The 26,715-nt window shown below is 40.3% G+C and overlaps 1 protein-coding gene across 3 annotated transcripts in view; it reads right to left on the bottom strand.

Annotated features, from left to right (window-relative positions):
- WDFY4 (WDFY family member 4) overlaps positions 1-26,414 on the bottom strand; it is a 148,592-nt gene extending 122,178 nt beyond the window's left edge. For all 3 annotated transcript variants that reach the window (XM_074874849.1, XM_074874850.1, XM_074874851.1), the window contains exons 1-11: positions 26,325-26,414; positions 20,792-21,065; positions 14,376-14,490; positions 13,672-13,775; positions 12,125-12,271; positions 11,555-11,744; positions 10,221-10,410; positions 7,974-8,134; positions 7,171-7,623; positions 5,483-5,587; positions 3,403-3,593 (exon numbers count right to left, since the gene is read on the bottom strand). In XM_074874849.1, the coding sequence (XP_074730950.1) occupies positions 3,403-3,593; positions 5,483-5,587; positions 7,171-7,623; positions 7,974-8,134; positions 10,221-10,410; positions 11,555-11,744; positions 12,125-12,271; positions 13,672-13,775; positions 14,376-14,490; positions 20,792-21,052 (1,917 nt within the window). In that variant the 5' untranslated portion in view covers positions 21,053-21,065; positions 26,325-26,414. The remainder of the gene's footprint in view (positions 1-3,402; positions 3,594-5,482; positions 5,588-7,170; positions 7,624-7,973; positions 8,135-10,220; positions 10,411-11,554; positions 11,745-12,124; positions 12,272-13,671; positions 13,776-14,375; positions 14,491-20,791; positions 21,066-26,324) is intronic.
- Positions 26,415-26,715: the final 301 nt, after the last annotated feature.

Here is a 26,715-nt window from a genome sequence, read left to right as displayed (position 1 = left end):
ACAACCAAGATTTGAATGCACCCCCAGGAGCAACCCATGGAGTCAGCCTGACCGGTAGGGAATAGTGCTCACAGGAATACGCAAAGAAATCAAATTTCACAGAATCACAGAATCATTCTGGTTGGAAAACACCCTTGGGATCATTGAGTCCAATCATCAGCCCTACTCTACAAAGTTCTCCCTTACATCATATCCCCCAACATCTCATCCAAACGACGCTTAAACACATCCAGGGATGGTGACCCCACCACCTCCCTGGGCAGCCTATTCCACTGTCTGACCACTCTTTCTGTGAAAAATTTTTTCCTGATGTCCAGTCTAAACCTCCCCTGTTGCAGTTTAAAGTCATTCCCTCTTGTTCTATCGCTAATTACCTGTGAGAAGAGACCAGCACCAACCTCTCTACAATGTCCCTTCAGGTAGTTGTAGAGAGTGATGAGATCTCCCGTTAGCCTTCTCCTCCTCAAACTAAACAGTCCCAGTTCCTTCAATCACTCCTCATAGGATTTGTTCTCCAGGCCCTTCACCAGCTTCGTTGCCCTCCTCTGCATTCGCTCAAGCACCTCGATATCTCTCTCGTATTGAGGTGCCCAAAACTGGACACAATACTCAAGATGTGGCCTCACCAGTGCAGAGCACAGGGGGACTATCACCTCCCTACTTCTGCTGGTCACACTATTTCTAATACAAGCCAGGATGACGTTGGCTTTCTTGGCCACCTGGGCACACTGCTGGCTCATGTTCAGCTGCTTGTTAATTAGAACCCCCAGATCCTTTTCTTCCAGACAGCTCTCCAGCCACACCTCTCCAAGCCTGTAGCGATGCATGGGGTTGTTGTGGCCCAAGTGCAGGACCTGGCACTTGGCCTTGTTGAAGCTCATCCTGTTAACGTTGGCCACCGATCCAATCTATCCAAGTCTCTCTGTAGAGCCTCCCTATCTTCATGCAGATTGACGCTCCCACTTAACTTGGTGTCATCTGCGAACTTACTGATGATACACTCTATGTCCTTATCAAGATCATCAATAAAGATGTTGAACAGAAATGGTCCCAACACTGAGCCCTGAGGAACACCACTTGTGACCAGATGCCAGCTGGATTTAACTCCATTGACTGCATTACATATCCTAGTCAGTTTGACCAGACGTAATTTCAGATCTTTGGCTATTCTTTCATCAGTCTTCTCAGACTCTCTCAAGAAATCTGCCTTTGCCTTAAATAAATGAAAGCAGAGATTAAAGTATAAATAACTTCATACAGAAACTGAGAAGAAGTCACAGCTCTCTATAGGCAAGTCTTCCTACAGCCCTGAATACACATGAGGAGCCACACGAGACTTTTGCTCACATGACTGAACAGACCCCTTCCAAAAAAGCAGTGACACAGGATGGCCCAAAGAATACTGCAAGCAGCAGGCTCTTCTCATTAAGAAAGACAATAATAATTCACTTTCTCAGCAGAGGTATTTTTGAAGTTTGCACAACACTTTGGAGGAAAAAAGGCATAAAGAGTCAGATCTCAAGATAATGAAGTCATTAGATTTTCTCTAACTTCAGTGGGCTTAAAGCAGATTATAAGTGCATATTACACATGCATAAAAACCAGCCTACACTACCTGTAAATTTTGAATGCTATAGGCTTGCCATTTTAAAACAAATGTGAGAAAAGTTATTAAGAGTTATAGTGGTAGAAGTAAAATTACTGAGAAAAAGAGTTTGCAAGGAAACAGTCTACTGTATAATCCATCCCATGTTTTGGGGATGTTGCACAATTCATTTTGTAAATATGATGCTCTTATAGGCATCAGGGACCTTTCAGATTTGAGGCTGTATCTTTTCACATTGGAAAAGGCTAATTTTACTATAAATTTTCCCAACAGATATCCAGTGAAAGAGCTTCACTTCACAACCTGCTGAAGAGGAACAGTTTCTAACATAAATATATTTCCCTGTAACAGGATCTAGGACTGTAAAGAAAGAGTTACCAGAACTGGAGGGCGAGGGAGAACTCTATTACTGTCATTCAATTTTGCATGATAATGTATCAAACCAGGCAGAGACTTCTGAACAGAGAGTAAATTTAATAACTCAGAGTTGAAGTTATCAGGATGGCTTTAACACATTTCAGAGAAGGTCAACAGTAACCACATTTCCTTCAGCTCTAACTCAGTTAGAATTTAATCGCCTATGAGTTAGTATTCCTCTGTCTTGAACCTATGAAACTGATGTCTGCTGGAAATCCCCTAACTCAGTTAGCGTTAACAGAATTTATTTCACATTCCATTATTTGTTATTCCTCATAATTGTCCAAGTGCTATGCTGGAATACAGCAGTGCTAATTGCATTTGGGCTCAGGCTTTAACAGCTAAATATATATTAGCAAATCAATCTGAATTTGTGTGTAACACAATCACAGTCCCAATGGATGTAGGTAATAAATTCATTTGCTTACATTATGCTTTAATACAGTTATCATTTGTCAAAATTAGACACTGAAACCGCATTCATTTTCATATTAGTTTGGACACCGTACTCAACTTTTCCACAAATATTGTTAAAGTTTATATCTTTGATCTGAAACACTAAACTTTGTCATATTTTTGTTTTTTTAAAGTAACATGGTTCTTTTATCACAGAAGCAGCTGCTATATTGTGCTGAAAGGTGAATTCAGTTCACACTTGGAAGAGAAGGTAGAATGAAATTTTAAATCAGTGCTTACAACACAGCTGCTTTTCCATTTGATGCCTGTGATCTAAACCAAAATAAAGCACACTCTTTCTTTCTCCTGCTTCATTGCTTATGGATCAGACCCTCTATAAACACAACAGAGGATATGAATAGTTCTGATTTCTTCCTCCAAACATTCGTGAGACTCCTCCTTTCCATCACCTCACATCTCTTTTTCCATGACACTGGTGTATGCGAGAGATGACAAAATTAAGGACAGTAAAGTTTCAACCCTGGAAATTCATCAGAATCAAGCTGATCATCTCATGCCTACCCTGCTTCTTCCAATCTCACTCCTTTGGCTCTTCTCACATCCTCCCTCCACATCTCCCTCCACTTTCATTTACATTTATTTCTCCTTTCTCTGTCAAGTTACATAGAACTGCTCATACAACTGTGCCCTTTGCCACTTGCATTTCCCCATCCTGCATTACTATTTAAGTTTCCAAAATACTTCACAATCTGATACTGAGTGAAGGTGTTGACCACACACACATCACTAAAAATCAAAGTGTGCAATTTACCAGAATCAAAAACTGGCCCATGGCTCTTTTTTCTTTTGTACTTACCTTCCTGGAAAAAACACAGTGCTAGGCATGAGATTAAGAGCAATTTGCCACAAGCCAAGCAGTTTCCAAGAAAAAAAAACACCAAGTGGAAAGCCACAATAATTACCTTCAGCAGATCTAGTTTCAGCTGCAGTTCCCCTTGAGTAGAAGAACAGAGAGCCCCAATAATAATGCTCATATATTCTTCATAGTTGATGACTGATAGCTGCTCCAAGATGCTGAGAGTAGCACTCCTGTAGCACTCATCATCCAAAAATATCTTGATATATGGCACCATTCCATAGTCCTTCAGAACAACTGGGGACAAACACAGTATCATTTGTTACTTATACTATCCTTTACTTGTAGTTTTCACAGGCAGATTTTCAGTGTTGGTGTGAAGTGCCACATTTCTACAAATACAGCAGAAGAGACAAGAAGAGCTGGTTATGCTAAAGATGATGTAAACTGAACAGCACAAGAACAACTAGGCATAAAATGACTGGATGACCATGGTTTCTAATCATAGAGATGACAGCTTCCCAATAAAATAATGAATGAAAAGGAAAAGATGCCTTATTAGTTTTCAGCTTAAACCTCTCTCTAGTTTATGAAGAGGACTGTTTGATAGTTTGTGATAATATATTTGAACCGTGTAAGATACTGCAGTTGTGATGATTCTAGGATTCAAGAGTGAATTAAGTGATTCCAGTATTCAGAAGAGTTCATTCCTATATTACTATGTTCCACAAGATTCCCCACACATACACCTCTTAGGTGTGCCAGTACTAAATATATGAGTGTTTCTCAGCATGCATCTGATACCATCAAGATTTCAAATAACAGATACCATGGAAGAAAAATGGATGAACACACAATACACAGAACTCTCACACACAGCTTTGTTTTCTACAAGGTGGTTCTGTGTTTACTATGTAAACACTTGAGGAGTATCCACATGGATGAGGGAAGCAGGGTGACTACTTGGATAAGGCTCATTATGCAGGATGAGAATATCTGTGTGCTGGATTTGACGGGGGTGGGGGTTGGTAGCAGGGGAGGGCTACAGTGGTGGCCCCCTGTGAGAAGCTTCTTGAAGCTCCCCTGGCTCCAAGTCAGACCCACCCCTGCACCAAGGCCGAGCCAATTAGCAACAGTGGCTGCGCCTGGCGATAATGTATTTAAGAAGGGGAACCTGGGAAGAGCAATGTGGAGTTGTGTGGAGGAGTTGCGAGGAGGACATCTGTGCAAACACCGAGGTCAGTGGAAGAAAGGAGCAGAACGGGGGGGAGGTGTGCAGGTACAGAGCTCCCCTGCAGCCCGAGGTGAGATGGCAGGGCCACCCCCCTGCCACCCATGGAGGTCTATGGTGGAGCAGAGACCCACCTGCAGCCTGTGGAGGACCCCAGGCCGGAGCAGGTGACTACACCTAAAGAAGGTTGGGAGCACCCACTGTTATAGGTAGGCACTGGGAGGATTGCTACACTCCAGGGGGACCACACCAGGGCTGCTCAGGAATGGCTGCGGCTCATGGGAAGGATTCATGTCAGAGAAAGTTCATGGAGGACTGTCTCCTGTGAGGGGAATCACGCTGGAGCAGGAGAAGAATGCAAGGAGTCCCACACACACACACTGAGGAGGAAGAAGCAGTGGGACTGGCTGCACCCCCGCCCCATTCCCTGTCCCCATGCGCTGCTGAAGGGGAGGAGATAGAGAAATCAGGAACAAAGCTGAGCCCAGGAAGAAGGGAGAGGTGGGGGGAAGGCGTTTTTAAGATGTGGTAATGCTTCTCACTGTCCTACTCTGTCTGTTAAATGTTGTTGTTGGTTTTAGTGTCTGAATTAAATTTATGTTCTTTTTCTTCCCCTAACGAGTCTGTCTTTTGCCTGTGACCATAATGCATAAGTCATCCCTACCTGTTCTTATCTCGATTTCCAAGCCTTTTGGTTTATTTTCTCCTTCCCAGTCCTGAGGGAGAAGGGGGGAGTGAGTGGCTGCCTGGTGCTCAGTAGCCCTCTGAGCTCAAACTATGGCAATCTGCCACGTTTCTTCCTGGTGTAACACTATTATCCCTACACTTCTAGCTTTTGTCCTCCACTTCTCACTGAAGCAAAAAGTCATAAAATCTGTTGGTGCTCCTTAAGAGGCATTGTGGCCACTTCCTACTAAATATCACAAAGGTAATGCAGTCATATGTCATTTCTTACCAGTGTTCCTCACAGACCTCACTGTAAGGGCAGCCACCATCTTCAGCATCACAGCATTTAATTCCTTCTCAGTGCCTTCTTCAAGACCAACCAGATGGGTTCCAGCTGTCAGTATATTAAAAGTTGTAATACAATTTATACAGGACATGTTTAACTGTAGCTAAAATATATTAAACCAAAAAGGAAAACCAATTCTCCAGGAAATTCTAGTTTTCTCTTAAATATTACTTACAGGCTACTTGAACCCTAAAATGAGCAACAAAATACAGACAGGGCATTGTCTAGTCATCAGGGTCTAGTCTGGGATTGGGAAACACAGGTCTAATTCTATGCTCTGCAGCCCAGATCTCCTGCATATCTATGGGCAATACTGGTAATAGTGGTGTTTCCACTTCCCAAATAATGTAGAGTTACCTGTTTAGTGATACCTTGTAGGAACACACAGAAATAAAAGAACATTGCAGATTATGAGCTGTGAAGTGGTATTATAGCAACAGGGAATACTTAAATACCTAAAATAGAAGTGAAAAGCAGAAATTCTCTGGATGTTGAAAGGCAAATATTTCTGGGATCAGACAGTGTAATGTAGGTTATTTTTAGATCTAAAACTCTTGAAGTTTGCAGGTTAAATTTCTGGAAACTAAAAGAGGGAAGGAGTGATCACTTCACACAGTGTCTTCCCACCTGTCCCTCTTCATCTGTCTGTCTGAATTTACAAATTACATAGCTGTTCAATCACTCGTTTTATAAAATTTAGATCACCAAGTGACAGAAGAAAGCCCCTATGCACCAGGCCATAATCAGAAGGTAAGATTTCAAGAACTTCAGTACTTATCTTGACAATCCTTATCTAAGAACTCTTGTACAAAACTAGTTCTCTGATATCAAGAATGCAAATCTAAGTGTCCTTTCAGGTAATGGATGTCTGCACTCTGGAACTTCTGTTGCAATTCATGTTCCTTCTGTTGCTTGGAATAAATATGTATAAATAATTCAACTGTGCTTACTGCACCAGAAGTTATACCTAGTACTTTGGGTCCCTCCCCCTTTACTAAACAACTATTGCACTGAAATTTAAAGACATTTCCCAATTCATACAGCACCGAAAATGTTATCATGCATTTTTCTTTCTTTAAAATAGCAGTTATAAACTTTTAAATAGGTGAGTCTGTCCCCAAGTCAGCTGTACCCCACAGCTACCACACCAGGACTATTACCTTCCTGTTTTCATAATAGGAGATAATTATATCAGATGACAATGCATGATAGTTACTGTGGGTAATATATGGCCAAAAGTCAAGAAACTGCTTTCCATCATCAGTCCTCAGGATTAAGTGTTTTTTTCAGAGGAAAGCTCTTTCTTCCTCTACTTTCAAGCTATGCTAGAGAACCCCAAATTGAGACCGGTTTAAAAGTGTGGGCTGAATGGTACCTTCCAGAATATTTCATCATACACTGCTGAAGAATAGCCCAGAATTGTTTAAGCTAGTGAATAGAATGATGAACAGCTAAGATTTCAGAGAGGACCCAGCTTACTATGTCATAAACTTAGGCCAGTTGTCTTGTGGACAAAATATAGCTACTCAGTACATAAAATGTACAGATTGACTGTAGGAAGAGATTAATTCATTCCTTCATTCACTGATCTGCCTACTTCAACAGTCATTGTGAATGACATTAAGTTGTACCTGACTTCCTCAGGATCTTGGCTTGCTTCCTCAAAAGTGCCAGCAGTAGGCCTAAGAGCCCAGAGTCACGAAATATGTCACTGAATAACAGGTCCTTCTTGGTCATGCTGAGAAGGCACCGGAGAGCTGTTAAGGTGCAGAATGGCACTATGTTTTCCTTTATCAAATACTGAACTTTCTTCAAAATTTCATGGGGGACATAGGACAGGTCTAGCACTATGGACTCCACCAGTCTGAAGAACTGGACTTGGACTGGGTGAGGTTTGAAATGGATTATGTCAGTAAACTGGTTGATAGGTTGTAGTGTCCATTCCAGAAGAAAGAAGTTCACCGTGTCCCAGGCCCATATGGTACCAATTGCTGCCAAGATTCTTCCGCATAGGTACTGATCATTACTTTTCTGGAAAATGGACTGCAATACCTGAAAAGCCTGGAGGTTTTTCACTGTCATTCCTGTGGGATAAAGCCAAGTGAGATAATTTTTACATCAATGTTATTTAAGACTGCAAGCACCGTGACTATAATGTTAAATTGTGTCTGAGAGTGGAAATAGAGTCACAGACACAAGTGGTGTAATTGGGAGGCATGTTCTCAACCTTGAATCAGACCCTACAGCTGACACGGTCAGTTCAGTTTGATGTAGGTAGCATTCAGGCTCCTGCAGTGTTAAGCACATAGATTAGAAGATGCCATCTCATACTCCTTCCTCTATTTTAAGACATGTAATGAATAGAGCTTAATTTGTCTATGATCCACCTACATAGCCACACATAGATAGATATATATATATATATACACTGTACCAGAAGATCGTGCCCGTTCAAAATCAAAGTGAGGTAATTGAGGGTGTACAATATTGCCAGAAACTTTTAGTTCCGTTTTTCCACAGATTGTAAGGCATGTCAGCATGTCCAAGATCTCATCCAGATAGGGGTCTCCTTCATTTTGCTGCAACCCCTCACATCTAGGAACAAAACTTGAGATGGTCATATGTTCGTGCCTTAGTAATACAAACATTTTGGATATATTACCAGGTACTGAACACTTCACAAGAGCATTTCACTCAGCACTCCTCCCCAGTCTGTTTTACTGTCTTTTTGTCTTATTTCTGGGACTTGTTTAACCATCTTACAAACAGTAACTTCACACCATGGTGGCACATTCTGAATCAGAACAAAGCTTACAAACTGAAGAAGATTGAAGTGACACTGTAAGAGTCTTCTGAAGAAGAGGAATAGAAATGTTGGAATTTAGTCCAGCTACATGTATTTTTTTAAAAAAAAAGTAATTATCTCCAAAAGAATGCCTGTTTTGGGGAGTAAAAATTTAAATTCTGTGAGATATCAAAAAAGTAAAACAGACACTTTACATTAAAAGGTAAGCATATGGTTGGTAAGGTAAGGGACTTGCTGACGGAGGTAAATAATGAAAATCTCAGCCCTTAAGAAGGGAAGAATATTATATTGCCTGAGCTTTGTGAATCAGACATGAAGATGGCATGTCTCTCCTACATAAGGAAATAATTTGAACTGTAACCCCAGATTTGTCATCGTTTAGACTGAAGTGAGAGTCTGTCAAACGGCACAGAGCTGCTTATCACATTGTTCTATTCTGTACTGCTTAGAGGTGTCAGTTCTTAAGGAAAACTGCAGCATCTGGGCACGGGTTAGCAGCAAAGCAATAGACTCATACTGGAAGTTAGGAAAATCTTAGAAGAAAACAAAACAAATATGTTCTGTTTTAATCTAAACAATAATAATAAAAAAGGTCAGGGTAAATGCTAGTATCTGTTTTGGTGAGAAAGAATGCAATCAGAAAAATTTTTTTACGTGAAAAAGAAATTCCAAACATCAGAGGCGAAACCTGGTCACACAAAATGTTCAGGAAAGAAGCTCTCTGTCTATCTGTCTATCCCTTTCTGCGAGTATATGCAGGGAAGGGAGACTAATCTGAAGCCCTGAGCACCTGTATGTTATTTCTGTCTCTCCAGCCTAGTTATATCAGTTAAAAATGGATGGGGGCAGTCACAGCCCTTACTGATAAAGATCAGGTGTTTCTGCCCTTACATGGGTAGAATCTCATCAGAAATATACATCTCAGCACAGCTTATTGGGGAAAGCTAGACAATCTATGGTAACCAATGAAAACACTGCTAGAAAAAGACAAAACTTTTTCCCATTTTAAGTTAATAATTTTGTGCCTTCCAAAAATCATCAGAAATCATACTCCCTATGGATATATTTGGATTCATGATTCAAATTACAATCCTCTAGATCCAAACTACAAAATATCCCCCCTCAGTCTAATGTACTGTTCAGTGACCAAAATTCTTGCACGTGTTGGAGAAGTAAAAGAAAAGGCAAAGCCAGAATGGAAACAACAACAGATTGAGAAGACCTGAAAATGCTCTCTTCATACTATATTAAAGGAAACCAGAGCAAGGCTCTTAAATGCTTCTGGGGAAGTGATATAATGTACTGTTTTGACACAGCAAACTCAGAGCCTGGTTAGACAACGCAAGGAGACAAGGAGAGTGAAAGATTCTACTTTGTACTTTTGCTTAGGATAACTAGTGGGGATTTGTCCTGACATGCTCGTATTCATCTCAGTTCTGAAGAATGTAAACATTTCAGATATAAGTTTGGATGGGTTGGTTTGTTTGTTTTCTGCACAGCAAGGAGATCAGGTTTCCCTCCCTAGCTGACTGAATTCCTGGATCAAGAGTTCACCTTAGCTGAGACAAATGTCTCTGACCTACATCCCCTCTAATACTAATTGATGGAGAACCTTTGTCTTGTGTTGAGGAAGTCCCTATCCCACCTGTAGACTAACTTCTACCATTAATTTCCCTTATGGTTTCAGTAGAAGTAGTTACATACTGCTTCCCTTCCTAAAATACCAATGAAAGACCCAATATCAGGGTCTTTGTTAGTGTCTTTGCATCCACACAGGATTACCTACGTGATTCATATTTTAAAACAGACCACCATGCGTTCTGAAAATGAAGTTTTACCATCCTCTAGAAGCCCACTAAAAAGCTCTCTACTTACCTGAGTAAAATTTTTAGCAGGAGTTGGTAGCCATCATTATTTTCAAACTCTGTTAATAAAGCTGATGATATGGGATAGGAATCTTTCACAAAGCACAAGACAATACTAGCAGCTTCACACACATCACAAGCAGGTAGGGTATCAGACAGTTTAAAGAGATTCTGAATAGCTATTTTAATGCAGTCCACAGCTGTGGGGGAAGAAAAAAAAAAGCAGGTATTTAAGAACTGACAGTCAAAGAAGTTCAAAGTTACTAAGAAAACAGAACAAGTTTGAAAAATTATTTCCCAGTAAAATAGGAGTCAGATAACACTTTTTCTAGAAAGAAAAGACAAGAGGATATATGAACATTACATTCATTTCAGAGGCTGAATGAAGAACATTTCTGGTTCTAAAGTGTGGATGCATTTCTTTGCTTAACCCCTAGAAGTTGATTCAGTCTCAGGAGTATAAACTTCCAGCCCACCCACTCACCAAAATTCATATACAGTGAATCCAGCTGTCTGAGTACAAGGTAAGTGGAGGCTGACCGTATTTAGTTGCCTTGTACTAAGTCAATCACACATTCTGTGCAGAGTTCACAGATTAATTCTTTGCTTTGTAATGGGGCATACACATCTTGTTCTGAGCAGTGAAGCCTAGTTTTCTTGTCTAATCTGATGGCCAGTCCTTCCAGGACAGCTTCAAAATATCTAAACCATCCCATACTATTAGAACTATTATTCCTCAGTCTTTCAATCTCATCCAGGAAGCCAAATTTTTATTTTAAAAAATAAAAATACCTATATGCAGTTACTCCATGACAAGGAACACTGACAGTAAGGTTTGGATTATAAAACTTTTTTTTTCTTCTAAGAAATTCAGACCCATGGCCTTTGCACTTCTTAATAAAAAAAAAAAAAAAAACAAAAACCCTACTCTGACAAAGCCAAGGAAGAAATGAGGATGTAACTCAACCAATCATGATTTGTCCCAAAAGATACAGTTCCTCTGGCAGTGCCCTCAACCTTATATTCAGACTGTGCATAAGCCTTAGGCTCACACATTGAGCCACACAACTTCAAAAAAATATAATACATCTCGTCCTTGCCTATATTAGTGTGATCAGGTGGGATTGGTTGCCTGTAATTTTATTTTTTATGTAGAAAAAACTTCAGTTTCCAGATGGCTATCAGTACTTGATAAAGCTCCTGTCTAGAAAGCCAAGAACACATGCTTTGCAGTTAACTGACTACCAGATGACATAGAGATAAAAATCCATCCCAGGTAAACCCTTCTTGAGAATTCATTCTCAGTGGAGCTATGAGGAAAGAAGTTGAATTACTAAACCAAACCTTGTAGGTACACAATGCTGGTTTTGGTCTGAGCCTTTGAAATTGCTCTCAGCACACGGCCCGTAGGTACTTTCCACGAGTGGCTACACTGGTCCCACAGGGAAGCAGTTGCTATAATTAATGATTGAAGTTTATCAGCTGCCAGAAGTTCCTCTACACCTTGTTCCTCTCTGTACATGTTAAGCATTATCTGAAAAGCAAACAAACATCAGCTACAATAAACACCTCTACAAATATCTGGGAGATGAAGAAAAATTCATGGGCATGGGGGGAATTATAGTTTGATACTAATGCCAGGAGAAAGGATGTGGTGAAATGAACAAATAAAACTACCACTAGGATATTCTCAATGGATTTTTTCCCACATAAAGATATGTTGTTTTGTTTAACAAAAAAATAAGAGATATAGTGACATCTTCTCAGATTGGTTTATACTGCTCCTGATGTTTGTTCAATGGTTTTCAGTCCAAATTTACCCCTTTTTTTGGCAGTTGGAATCAATCACCAGTTAAAAGCCTAAGTGAACATGTGAGTACTTGGAACAAATGACGTCGCAGAGGCATATCTCACCTTAACAAGCATTTCCTGAGTTTGGGTGTCGTCCTCATTTGTCTCTCCATCATCACTGGTTTTCGTCAGAGGAGAAGTAAAAAAAAGGTACAGGCACTGCATCAGAGCAGCTGGAAGGCCAGATCCAATGATGTTCCACACAGTTCTCTAAGTACGGAAAATAAAAATCAGCCCCTCCAGAAGCTGACCACCGTTTCCCTGTGTTTCCACACACTGAATGTAGTCACGGTAGATGAAAGAGCTACTTGAGCATTTTATCCTTACAAGTGCTCTAGAGCACACAAGCGTGGCAATCATATAGCATGGCTGTACAAATCCACTTGGCAGAAGTAAACATGCTGACTGTGTGTTGCCATAGCTGTATTCAGGACTTCCCACACTAGCTGAACTACAGCTTTGACAGAGATACTTACTGTGTCCTGCAGAAGGAGACCTACAGTCAATAAAGCACACAACCTGCAAACTAACAGCTAAAATAGCAGTAAGTCCAGGGGCAGACAGTGCCTCCTTTATCATTAGTTCACATGACACCCTGCAGCTATAGAGATGTGGCATGTTAAAAGCATGACTTCTCCATTCCCTCCTTGACACAGCATAGCAGCAATTTAGCTATAACACCTTTGTTTTTGCAACATATTGAATAACTGCACACACACTTCTAATTATAGCTTTTATAAATGCAAGAGACACTTTCTCCACAATGTTTCTCAACACTTAGTTTCTTCCCATCTTTGTTACATCTGTGTACAACCGTAAGTTTTGTGTGTATGCTACAAAAAATAGCAATGTCTTAAATTTGTGAAAAACACAAATCTTATCAGGAGCTTAATGCTGTGACTGACTATATATGATTATATAGAGATCCTTATGACACAGAACATGTCCACTAGAAGCTGATAGTAAGATTTTATTTTCATGTATCTGAATAAAATGAGACAAATTGCCTAGCTCAATGTCAGAGATAAATGCAACCCTGATCCCCATCAGCAGGCTGTACTGCTGATGCCAATCTGCATTCAGGAGGGCTGTACAGTAGAGCTTGTGAAATGCTTTGAAATGCTTCAAAGTGAGAGACTATCAGGATAGATGATCCAACCACTCACTGCATTACCAGACAGACAGATCCTTACTGGTCATCTTTTTGATATGTAAGCTGGAGTGACAAAGAAAGGTTGAAGAGCAGTGATACACAATGGAAAAAAACCAAAAAGATAAATCAGAGAAACACCAGAAAAAAGAGCTGTCTGATGATCAAAACAAAAAGGGTATCTGAAAGCACAGAGCACTTCCCTCTTTTAGAAAAACCTGGACTAGATGATCTTGAAGGTCCTTTCCAACCTAGATGATTCTGTGAAACCTACTGGTGTGTCCTCTATCTGACTGTATAGCCTGGGCATGCAGAAGCACAAAGCATTGGGGGTAACACAAACATTATGAGACTTAGGTGTTCCACTGTTGGGGTGGCTACACAGCTTCTCCGAAATAAAAGGAAAAAAACTCAGCAAGACAAAATAAACCAAAAAACCGTTTGTTGTCATTTCTCTTACCAAGTCAGTCTGTGAGAGCAGATACACTGATTTCAGGAGCAAACGGCCATCTTCTGCTTCCCCTTTCTGTTGTAGCAATTGCTCCAAAGCCAGACGAGCTTCCTCTGTTACCACAAAAACATTAAACTTTAATTCCTTAATGAAAGATGAAAATGCTTCATTGATCCTTTCTTAACAAATCTGACAAATTTAACAAAATTACAGTAGCAGGAGTCCACAGAAGTGAACAGAAGAACAAAAAATGGATTTTGATCCAGCATCAGACTCAGGTCAGTTCATGTAAACCATATGTTTCAAACTGACAAGCTTCATGAGGAATACCAACTCAGTTCATTAAGTCTACCAGCTGACTTGAATGTACAACAGCCACCAGGAAAGCCATGTGTGGCTAGCAGTAATCTTCTCATTTAAGAAAGCTCCTCAATAGTGTGTAGCTTACACTTTTACTGCACAGCTGCTGTATTATACATTTCCAGCTACAAAAGTTCCAAAACCAAGGCCAGCACAGCATGCAAAGCTAGATCTTCAGTGCAATCATCCAAAACTGGTGCTACCTCACACCTACTAGAAGATCTGGCTTGCTACATACACGTGGCATTTTCCTGTTTCCCCTTTATTTCCTTCATGGTAAGCACAGAGAACAGCTGAACAACAGCACACTCCCAGAATAAGTGGATCCAGTGGATATGGTATGGGGTCATTACCTGCAGGTTTGCCATTGATCTTCCTCTTAATTTCTTTTGTCAGAAGCTTGGAAACCTCACTGGCTAACAGCTGAATGTTGGGGAATACAATTATTCCAGCAGACTGTTCCCAAGCCTGAAATCCAAGTGTAACTGTTAAGTCTTTCTGATACAGCATGTCTTTGGTAGATTGAGAAGTACTAATAAATATAAATAAACAAACATAAAGCTAACATTCCCCTGCAAAATTCTCCCCCCAGCCAGTGTAGTCCATTAAGCAGTATTTGCCAGACAGGCAGGAACCTGACAGTACAGATACAGAAGCCAAGCTGGAACCACCTTTTGAAACACATAATGCACCTACTAGTGAGCATTTACATTATTCTCTACATTGAATAAAATCAAAATAATATAGATGTTTTTCATGGCTCCTGTGTTACTAATTATTTGTATCAAAAAGCATGCCATTCCTTTTCAAAATACAACATAAATACCCTGTACCCTGAAGAGGTTACAGCTAGTTATCCAAGAATTTTTCAGTAAAAGTATATCCTCCAAAAACTGGTCTCCCCATAACTAAAGTTGGTCATAGTTTTCAACTGAATAAAAATTAAAAATAAAATTGTATTTTCTCTGTTCAGCAAGTCATTGAACAGTCTTAGCTACTGAAGTAGCTACTGAGACTGAAATGGAATTGGAACTGCTGCTCTCATGGAGCATTTGCAACAGATCTGTCAAAAATAAACCATGGTAATACAGTACTACTGCTCCCAGGTAGCAGTATACTGGCCAACATTCACCTGAAACTGAACTATTTCTTTCAAGTCAATAAATTTATAAAAATCACAGAATGAACAAACAAGCAAAATCCTTTGGGTTTGGGGGTTCTTTTGGTTTAGGGTTGTGGGGGGGTTATTTTTGGTTTTGTTTTAATACATTCATAAAGTTTCTGCCTGTCAATTCTACTCTATTTTGGGATGAAAGTAAGGCTCATAAAATCAGCATTTCTTGCTGGACAGAAATAATCTTTGTTGCAAACTAAGGAAATAAAAGAAAACATGGGGAAAGAAGCTGAAAAAACAGCATTATTCTAGCCCAAAAGGCACTGGATATGATTTTGCAGCAATATGAGTTGCCTAACCCATCTGCCTATGAGGTTAAGATGTAGGCTGCCAGGCCTGGAGTGACAACTCTGCCTGGCTAGGAATATGCAACATTACAAGACAGCTTACATCATGAGTACAGATCAGTGATAATATAGGAAAAGATGCACTTCTAAAATGCTGAGATGATGACAGTAAAGGTTTACCAGATCAGGATTTCTAAACATTTCCTATGCTATAATAAGCACCCTTAAATAAGAAGCTATAGTCCTAAACGCATAGCTAGCCAAGGAAAACAAATTTATAGACAAATTCATAAACAATTTACAAATAAGTTTATAAATTACTTGTTCAAGAATGGACAAGAAATTCAATGCAAAACTGACAGGAAGAACAACAGCAAGACTTGATGGTTCCCTTTTCTGAGTCTGACAAACAGATCCAATCTCAAATGTCTCTTAGCCTTGACTTTAGGAAAAAAAAATTTCTAAAGCAATAAATAATATTACAGTAGACTAATACTAGCACACCCACTGGCCTCCAAGAATCAGGTAGCATTACTTTTATATAGAACATCTAATGAGAAAAAGATCAATGTATTAGCAACAGTGTAGCATTCACCTCTAAATACTAGGCTGAGCCACCTCTGTCCCCAGCAACCTTGAAAATTTTCTTTACAAAAGTCTCCTCCTTCTAAAAGCTCAGAAAAATCAAGCTGTAAGGCCAGTTGATGAAAGGAAGGTAACAAAAATACTAAGACATCTGTTCTCCTAAAATAATTTGGAGCAGACATGCCATAATACTGTCTGCCAAGAAATCAGTGCAGCTCTTTGTGAATGAAGTTCCTCTACAAACATTATTTCATTCCCTGCCATTGCTTTCAATTACTTGTTCTTTCTTTGCTGACAGCAGCTTGTGGACAAGCTTTCTTTCCCCACAAAGTGCCAGTTGTCTGTCTAGGGAAGCACCTACTTTTTACTTCATTTTACTTCATTGACCTCTGGTACTGCACTCAACTCATTTTTCTGGGCTACAAAATAGTGAAATGCAATTGCACAGTGCGCCTACCAATTAATTTTCAATCAATCAATGATATTAAAAAAGCAATCTAATTTTTTCAGATTTTGACCATAAATGATCTTCAGAGACCCTCAGTTGCAGGAGCAAGATCCACCAGTTCCTCCACTTCTGATGCAGAAGTGAGAGAAGATCTATAAAGAACAGAACCAAGCTGGGCCAATACAATGACAAGAAACCCACTGCCACTTAAGAATATACAGTGTTTGTCATTAAGCTATACTCTTTCTCAGAAGAAAGCAGTGATAGATTCCTGCCCTTCAAAGAGGAACACCCTCTGAACACTTCAGAAAGGGCTTGTTATACTCATGCTTTTGCTAACAGAAAGGGCACGATAAATTTTAGTTCAGACTATATGCAGCAGAGAGCAGCAATCAAAGGTTTATAGCATTGCTACCATTCTGCAAATATTTAGTTAGTCCATCTCACTACAGATGAGGCCACTAATGTTCTGATTTGATTTTATAGGTGATTTTACTGTGGGTCAGACATGAACCTCTAGAATACGCTCTATGAACAGACCTAATCAGTTCCATACTCATCTTGAGCCTGTAAAAGATCTTTATCTGGAAGAATATCAACCTGACTCCATTTTAGGATGTCTGCCTTCAAGGGAAACTCAAATAACATGGTATCAATGTAATATGATTTTATTTCTTCCTCTTAAGCCCGTTTCTATACGTGCAAGGTTCTGCCACAAGTTCCCTATGTCTGCTGTTGCCATCTGTCCTTCCTGTTCCACACTTCATGGAGAGATGCTAGCTCAAAAGCCAGCCATGTAATAGAACATTCTGATACTTTCTGAGGCACCAGGAGGGAAGATACAGAGGGCACATTAAAATTACTCCCAGTTTAGGCCTGAATCACAAGCAGATGGCTAACATTTTCCTCCTACACCTTTTCCTTCTACATCAAGGCGAAACAGTGAGTAATACACCCCCATGCCCCAGGTGGCTCCTGGTTAGTGCCCTCTCTCTCCAGCCGACTGAATAAGAGCTAAAGCACTCTAAGACAAAAAGACAGAGATGTACTGGCATCTGCATGATCAAACAAGGAAAGGAAAAGTAAGAGATGAAAAATCCTCCAAGGAGGGAAAGGACTTATGCAGTCTCCTGTTAAACAGGAGGAAGCAAGGTGGTTTCTGTAAGAACTTCATAAATGCACAACTCAAACCAAGATGTGTTTCCCCAAGCCAGCCCAGGGCCTTTAGCACAAAGCAGAAGGCTGGTACATGAAGGGAGTAAAAGTCACATGGAGAAGGACGTGATGACTCAAAGCTAAAGGACCTGATCCTCCACAGTGCACTCCTAAATCAATGATGCAAGGCCAACATGCTTTAGCCACACATCTGAACCTAAATGCCTACAAAGCACTGCAAAACTCCACTGATACATCTAAGAAAAATGAAGGGTAAGACTCTCTCTCTTAGGGCACAAAATCAAGTGTTAAGCTAATGAGAAGTTCACATCTCCATTTTGAATATATATTGTAGCCAAAATATCCCCTCTTTGTAAAATCCTCTCTTTGCGAGTATTACTGCAATTCAGTAAATCACCTTCTACAACCCTAAAGCGTGTGAAGTTCAGCCCTACAGAAGGGAAACACATGATGCGTATGCACAACATTGCCAGTCCTTTAGCAATACTCAGCTTGTCTCCCGGGTAACAGCTTTCCTTTGACTCTCTAGTGCTGAAGTTTATTTCTCTTGTGTCATGATAAATAAGCAATTTCCCACTTTGCTGTCCAATTTTTAATTCATAAGACTTCTAGATTTTATAGTTTTCACCACCTTTGTTCAGTAATAACTTCCTCAGTCCTTTGAAACTTTCACTCCAAAAAATTACCTTCGCATGGAAGGCATTCTTGCTATTCATACTTAGTTAATGATCAGCAAATCTAAAGTTTTTCTACATAATCTCATCTCACCAAGACTTGCTTACTTCCTGTTCACTAGATGGTATTCAAAAACTAAAGCCACATCAGAACTCAGAAACCTTGAGATCTGGGAATTTCAACTTCATTGTAAATTTGAGGCAGGAAAACCTCAGCAGAAGAATTTCACAAAAAGCCTACAATACATTGCTTACAAAGTGGGGAGGGAGCAGTTTGGGGAAACTGTCTTCCACAGAAAAGCCTGTCTTTGTTGGAATGAATTCATACCCTCAAAGCATTAAGGATGTATGTTTTCAGTGGAGCTTCAAGAGGAAGGAAGACAGGTGGTCTGGAAACAGCTCTAGGAAAAGCAGAATAGATGCCTCTTGCTTCAAGAAAAAAGGTTGTATCTTGTTACTGTGCTGTCTCAGAAAATCAGTGCAATTTCAGCATGCCATTTAAAAAGCAAATCCATGGAATAAGAAGGTGCTTCTTTACAGAAAACTGAAATTATCAGTCCTGATCTGACTTTGAAGAGCATTTTTTGAAGGCTGAGGAAGGAACACTGCTCCTTTGCAAAGCCAGAATTTTTGTGACCTGATAAAGTGGTGGTGAGCTCCCAAGAGAGTCAAGTCTGTCGCAGCACAAGTAGTGCCATATGCAGAGAGAGATTAATTTCCAGTGACAGGCACATACATGGAGCAAAAGCTCTTCTGCTCAAATATAGCCTTTGGTTCAGCAGGAACACTCTTTTATGCAAACAAATCCAGTGAGAGGCAGTGGTGAAAAGTGAAAGCTTTGTTCAGTAATCATAAAATATCTGTAGGGCCATTTAGATTAAATGAGAAGGCTACTTCTGATACTCCAGGCTATACACTCACTGCCTTTTCAGACCCTTCCATTCATTTTGTCTGCACTGCCTTGGACCAGGGCAAGCTTGTACTCAAACACAGCAAACTCTTCACCATAAGCATCACCAGATCCTGCCCACAACTCAGCTGAGTTGTTTCAATGCTGTTAACTGACACCAGCATTTACAGTGATTTCAAAGTCCTGCTCTGCACCAGGATTTATAAGCTTCACAGGTTCATGCTCCATCCAGCTAAGTGAAACGTTTATGACTATCTGGAATTATTCCTGCTTTACTGTCACAGACACCAAAGACTTCATAGCCCTGAGTACAGTGATTTCCCTGCACACACAGTTCAAAATGTCCCTCTCACTACAGACTATCACTTCTGATGTCCCACAATGCTTCCATATAAACAGAGTGACCATGTCATTAATATTTTTTTTTCTCACCTACCCACTGACTTCTTTTTAGAAAAACAACTCAGCCAGGTAGGGAACAGATGGATCTGAGTTTGGTCACTCAAGAACACTGAAAATTCACAAGTACAGATGGCTGAAAAATGCCATCATTAAAATATAGTTTCAGCAAAAAGCTTTTATTTTCTTTCTGAAATACTTACATAGTGAGACAGTGTAAAAACACAGATTCAATACCCATAAATACCCAAGGTAATTCAAGACAAAAACAATTCTTCTGTACTACAACATAGCCACAGTACATTTAAAGATAGGCCAGTTTTTCTGCTCCTCTCATTATAAGCTCTGCCATTCTGTTGCTGTATGGTCCACTCAAACGGTTCCCTGTACATTTCACAGACTAGAAAACTAAAGCAACCCATAAGACTCCCATTCATTACAGAGCTCTTCCAGTTTCACCTTTCAATATGGCCATCTCAGAAACTGTTGACTGATGGAAGCTTGAGGGCATGGGGTAGGGCTGTCTGCTAACTAAAATGTTCTAGTTCTCAGCTGTGTCCCTCACCACAGTACGACCTTCCTCTCCTTATGCCACAGTTTCCCTGTCTGTAACACAGCTCCTCTCTCAAGCACTAAAATTAGATATCAGCACTGTCACTGACCCAAAAATTCCATGACTGTATCCCTGCATTTCCTCTAGCTGGCTGCATGCCACAACAACATTTTCCCAGGCTGAAACTGTGCTCAGCCCCCAACTAAGTAATAAAATAGTTGAGGCAGACATGAAGTGACTCTCTTCACAAGGTACTCTGAAACATGCCTGGCTCATCAACATATCCCTTGACTTCAAGAATAGAAATTAGCCATTCATGAAAGTAAAGCAGTGCTCCCCCATATACTTTTCTCATGCTAACATAGCAGGGTAGTTAGATGAAAGGAGGACAAGAAACTGTTTCCCCAGGCTGCCAATGGAATTAAAGTAATTATCACCTAGACAAAGGGATCATGCTCCAATTAACTCCGTTGGCAGTTAGGGTGACCACAGAATGGATAGAGGAACAGAAACTCAAATTTACATTCTTGGCATCTACACCAAAGACAACAAGGAGAACAAACCTTTAAGAAGAGGGGAAGAAAGTCCAGCAGCCTTCTCTGTTGCTCCTCTGGGATGAGATATGGAGCCACCTGCTCATACTCTACAAACTGCCTGCCTAGAGTCTCCCACTGGAGGGTATTGCTCTGGGGTGGCTTGTCGTTGCTGTGCACAGGCTGTCCTGGCACTTCTGCTTTGTCAACATCAGCAGGGCTTTGCTCTTGCTGTCCTGCTTTGCCAGGTGAATCCTCCAGCTCCCACGTGAGTTCAGCTGCTTTTTCCATGCTGAAATGAGACCTGAAGTTAAAGATACTGTGTTATTTACAATTAGCATCATCTCTTACCAGTCAAGTGTCCCATGAAACTAGACACTGACAGTTTTAACTATTGGAGTTGGGGAGTTTAGAAGTATGGAAATGCTGACAGCCGTTGACTTTTCCAGTTCTGATGGCAACGCACTCTCCTCCTGGACAAGAGCATTACCACCTTGCAATCACATGAACAAGCTCTCTCCCATGAGACACATGTGTATGTGCTACACAACTCATCTGGGCTTTGGCAGGACAAACTGATAAACCATGCAGGAAAACTGGATTCCAGCCCCAGCTTTGCCACTGGGCCAGATCATCTCCCTATACTTCAGTCACCCCAATTGTAAAACAAGTTATAACTATAACCATCATCAAATCTGCAACAGAAGAGCACTACCCAAGAGCCAGGTTACACATTTCATTGAGTATGGATGCTAAACTAAGCTGCACATCTCTGATGCATTCCCCACCTAGAGTGGGGTTGAAGCACTGTCTGGAATAGGAGCTGTGTAGAAAAGCCAAAGATTCCCCACATCTGTGTCCTGGCCCAAAATGGCAGCAACATTCAGCTCTTCTATACTGCAGATGTACAGCTCTGTACAAGACGTATTTTCACTACAGCATTACTTGTTTTGCTGACCCTGTAAACTGAAATAGATATGCCTCAATGAAGAAGCAGGGTGCTTCTAGGAGGCTCATTTCCATCAAATTGAACTTACAAGGGTCTATCTTGCACTATAGGTATAGGAACTCTTCTGGTACCCTCATCTCAACCCCAAGTCTTCTAATCTACTTTACAACCCTGTTTTCATCCATAGTCTTCTGGGAGGTCACTGACACAGCCTTGAATCTGTAGCAATCCTACTCCTTTGCCATAGCCTTCTGTGAGCTCACCCTGCTACCCAGAGTCTACATAATGACAACACTTACACCAATGGAAATCAGCCTTCTCCCGTTTCCATCAAAATCAGCCATATGCTTATTGGTGTCTAGGACATCATCTGACTACTCAAAATATGACACACAAATTATCATAGTGTGTGCAGGCAGCTGGGGAGTTGTCACCAAGATGAACATAGCTCATCACCTTACCTACCAAATATATTGTCTTTTCAGAGCCTAGAGGAATCTTTAACACATCATTACACTGCCCCAAAGAAGAATATCAATGTACCTCCATTTCTAGGAAATAGGTTCCTTCTCTACACTGTCTCTTTGGTTCCTTCTCTACACTGTCTCTTTGATAGCTTGTGAATAAAAATGGCAAAAAGCAAATGTAACTAAAAAACTGAGTCAGATCTGCACTACCAATACAGACACCCCTTAAAATAAATTTTGAAAAACACTATTATGAGGCTGGTTTAGAAATTATGAGCCAACACTAATACTATATTTGGGATTCTCCATCTATCAGTTATGCAGCTTATTTACTGCTTGCATCCCGCCCACTCCAAGCCAGATGAACCAGTGTCACTTCCACATTCACACAGTAGCTCCATACTGCAGACATGAAGAGGGTGACATTATATTGTCACTGTGCACCACACCACCTGCAGCAAGCTGATGGTCCCAGCAGACACCTACGCTTGGAAGTAATGCTGATCCCTCACACTACAGCAGAGGGTAACTTATTCTACCACAGCCCATACTCCATCCTCTTCTAGGAGATGGAGGGCTACAAAATTTTGATCAGTCTCCAATTATGTCAATCTGGAACTTCCTAACTCAACAACATTTTGTTTCACTGCTGTTGTTTTCCTTAATTATCTGTGTTAAGACAACATAGCCCTGTGAGCAGAAGAAGTGTGATGACTCTCTGCGCAGAGTAAACAGGAAGACTCGTTCCTCATGACTGCGTGGGAGTTATATTTGTCATATGTCATTCTTAACCCTGGTATGGGATTTTGGCCCACTTGAGTCATCATGAAGCTCTACAGTGTGTTGAGAAAGCCTGGGGCTGAGAAAGTTCTAGGGCTTCAGTGAGCATAGTTGAGAGTTATCTTTTCAGTGAGGCTGCTCTCACATCCCAAACGGCACCATTCTCTTCCTAAGGGAAATCTCTCACCTTGGAAGCTACTCTGCTAAGCCTAAATCAATGCTAAGTAACAAGTAACTCACTCCCAGTGCCTACATTCACCTCGGTCATTTGCATAGAGAAGCCCAAAATCCTTTACAGAGGCATACAGACCATACAGATGGTGAAACTTGAGGCATGGAGAGGTGAAATGAAGTGCTTATGCTGGCCTCAGAAGGTCAAGGACTGACCAATCAATGTCACTGCTTGAACTGCAATGCACTGAATGCCACTGCAAATGTGTTTACCAATCTTCTCTCTTTCTAGTCATAATTTACTTAGCAGGCCCTTCTTGCTATTGGCACAGCTAAGACAAGCAGGACTGGTCACTCAAAAAATTCTCACTCTATGAATCTATGTAATGAAAGAATTCTTCCCCTCTCCACAGGAATATTGAAACCAGATATGTACACACAACTTCATTAATAAAGACCTAATTATAACAGACTATGTAAGACATTTGAGCATACATGGAAATCTTTAATCTCCAGAAGTACGTGAAAGCAAAATGAGGATTATGATTTGCCTCCTTATTTACTCCAACTGTCTAGACTAGAAGAGGCATCTTAGACTAAATATCAGTCCTCTAATATTAGTCTGTTGTCTCCACTTGCACTATCTGCTTTAAATATTCCTTCTCCTAATAGCCTTTTCTTGCATCTATGATTTCATTTGGACTTCTAAATCCTTTTTCTATTCCTCTGGGAGAATAATTATTCTTCTAGGCCAATCACAATATCATGGAGTGCAGCATCGAAGTATCTTTGGTATTAAGGATAGCTTAGACATTTTGAAAAGGTCTTATATGTTGGCTCTCTTCTACATCCCAGCATTTGTTCTGATCCTCAGTGTAAACAACAGCTTATTTCAGTTTTGGTAAGTTATAAATATCACAATGACACAAAAAGTAAAGTCTAAATAATAAAGATTTTAAAAGACATGCAAGTGAAAATATAACAAATAAACCTGATGCTATTGTTCAGCAAGTAGTGCCAGGTAACAGAAAGGAAGTGGAACTTATTCATGTATTTCCCCTTTTGTTCTAAATGAAGCTTGTGTGAAATCATACTGCAATGTGGCTACGCCTTTTCAGCCTGATGAGACAAAAGGGAAGAAAGGCCTGACCAAAGCTGGCAAAAGTACAGGCAGAACGTTGATACTAAAAGTTTAGTGGCTAAACAAGCATGATTTTTTTAAATGACATTTCAATTATATTTATCTGGGATTAACACTTCCAGCAGTTCAAAAAATGATCCCATACAGCTACAAAATCCCAGACTGCACCAAGATCAAAAAGTTTACTTATACATTTAAAATCATTTGTTATCAGAGAAGGGTCTCACAGAAAGATGGTTGACCAAAACACAATCAAGTCTCATATCAAATTTCAGAGTTTGGTCCACTTTTTATGGTAAGTATCTGCGAAAAGTATCAGATATTTGAGTGTACATGGAAATCTTTAATCTCCAAAGTACATGAAAGCAAAATGAGGACAATTTGTCTCCTTATTTATTCCAACTGTCCAGACAACAAGAGGCATATTAGACTAAATATCAGACCCCTAGTACTAGGACTACTTGCTTTAAATATTCCTTCTCCTAACAGTCTTTCCTTGACTATTAAAACCCAGGATTCTGGTGACTATCAGAAACACACAACTCACAGCAACCCAAAAATCCACTGTGTGATACAGTCATGCCAGTCAATCATTTTAAATGTTAGAAACAGGAATTCCACTACCTCCCCAGGAAAGCTGCCTGATCCCATAACAGACCCAAGCAGTAGAAGACATCACTTGTTTCTTTTATGAACCACCTTCTCTCATAAATTCTAGTTCTCTCCCAAAACAATCACAAACTCCCTCTTTGTGGCTCACACCACTGTGCTCCCAGAAAATGACAGTACCTTAGAATGAACAGTGTGCCAGGTGCTGTCCATGTACTTTTACCTCTGTCCTTCCCAATCACCTCAGTTCTTCCTCCCTGGGGTCCCTCTGCCTTCCTTAAATTATCTACACCTATCAGTTCTATGTCTAATGATCATACTTGATGTCATTTCATGAGGCAAACCTAAAAATATCACCAAAAAGATTTACTCTTTGATATCACTCGGTTTATCTTCTCAAATACCGGGGCTGCAATGAAATAAAACAAGTTGCAAAGTTCAATATCCTACCCATCCTTGCCAGGTCCATGTAATTGGTACAGCGCTTTATACAATAGGAGCCTAACATTACCAGTGCCTTAAAATAGAAATAGCTGACAAAATACAAGTAACACAGGGATTTTAAAAAACCCGTCAGCTTAGAGAAGGTTGAGTACTGTTCAGAGAACAAGTCCCATTTCAGTAGGACACAGCCCGTACTTCTTCAGCAATATAAATATCATTTCAGCTTGTTTCAAGAAGGTGTGACACCATTACTACCGAAGAGTTGCATTCATTTACACTAGGACTTCATTTGTTCAAGCATATTTTTACTTTTTGAGTAGATCTAAGTTGGCCAAATCATTTCTGCAGTACAATCTCACAAATCATTCAGTTTCAAACACTTAATTTCTCTTTTTTTTGTTTGAAGAGCATATCCATGCAATCCAAAAGTAGCTATAAAACTGACTTAGGGTCTCCCTCATGTACCCACTCTTCATTTTTTCTGTTTTAAAAAGTAGCTTCTAAATATCTCATTGGGAACAGTTTCTTCTCTGACTGGCATACTGCAGTCAAGAGAGAAGCAGACATATTGGGTATACTTGCTTTTGAGATGTGGTCCTCCTGGAACTGAAACAATGCCACCAACTCAAGAGCAAACAGAATGCTTCTGGTCCGTCATGGACAACATAGTTGTAGAAAACTCAAAGGAACAAGTCCAGGGCAATTCTGATAATTTCAAAACAACAGCTCATTAGATAAGGACATGTAGTTAAACCAAATCTAACATCTCCACTAGTAGCAGCAACAGATATACCCCTTACATCTGCAATCCTATTATAATTCCTAGATTAAAGGATACAAGCAAATCACGGATCCTTTTTCCTCCTTGTACTGCAGTTTAGGGTGAACCTTAACTGAAACCTTTGCTGTTTGAATACAATCCCACCACAACAAAACAGTTGCAGATAATACTGCAATTTCCTTCAGCAGTCTTTTGCTTTCACAGCAAATCTCTTGACATACCTGGGCTCCTAGACTCTGCAGCTCCTGTTGCAGTCAATAACCACATCCAGAGAAATGAACATTACTGCTTCTGTCCTACTAGACATCTTGGTGTATGCAGCAGCTCCCACTCTGCTCTTTAAACTTTCCACTGTGAATCACCTGATTAGCTGCTGTACTTATTTCCTGAGGAAAGCAGAAGTGAAGAGCAAATGAACCAACCACATGCTCAGGATCTGCCAATCTCCCAAAGCAATTCATCTTATGCACAAACCTGGCAGGCACTGCATCTCCACTCCCTGGGTGGAGAGTAACCAGGTATGTCCCCCCATACCATAGTCACCAAGAAGGGGGGGGGGGGGTGTTGTTGTTTCATTTTGTTTTTAAATTTAGGGTTTATCAAACTACTACA

The sequence above is a fragment of the Strix uralensis genome, chromosome 7, assembly GCF_047716275.1.
Source record: "Strix uralensis isolate ZFMK-TIS-50842 chromosome 7, bStrUra1, whole genome shotgun sequence".
In the NCBI taxonomy this organism is placed as follows: domain Eukaryota; kingdom Metazoa; phylum Chordata; class Aves; order Strigiformes; family Strigidae; genus Strix; species Strix uralensis.
This window is presented reverse-complemented; position numbering and strand designations above follow the sequence as displayed.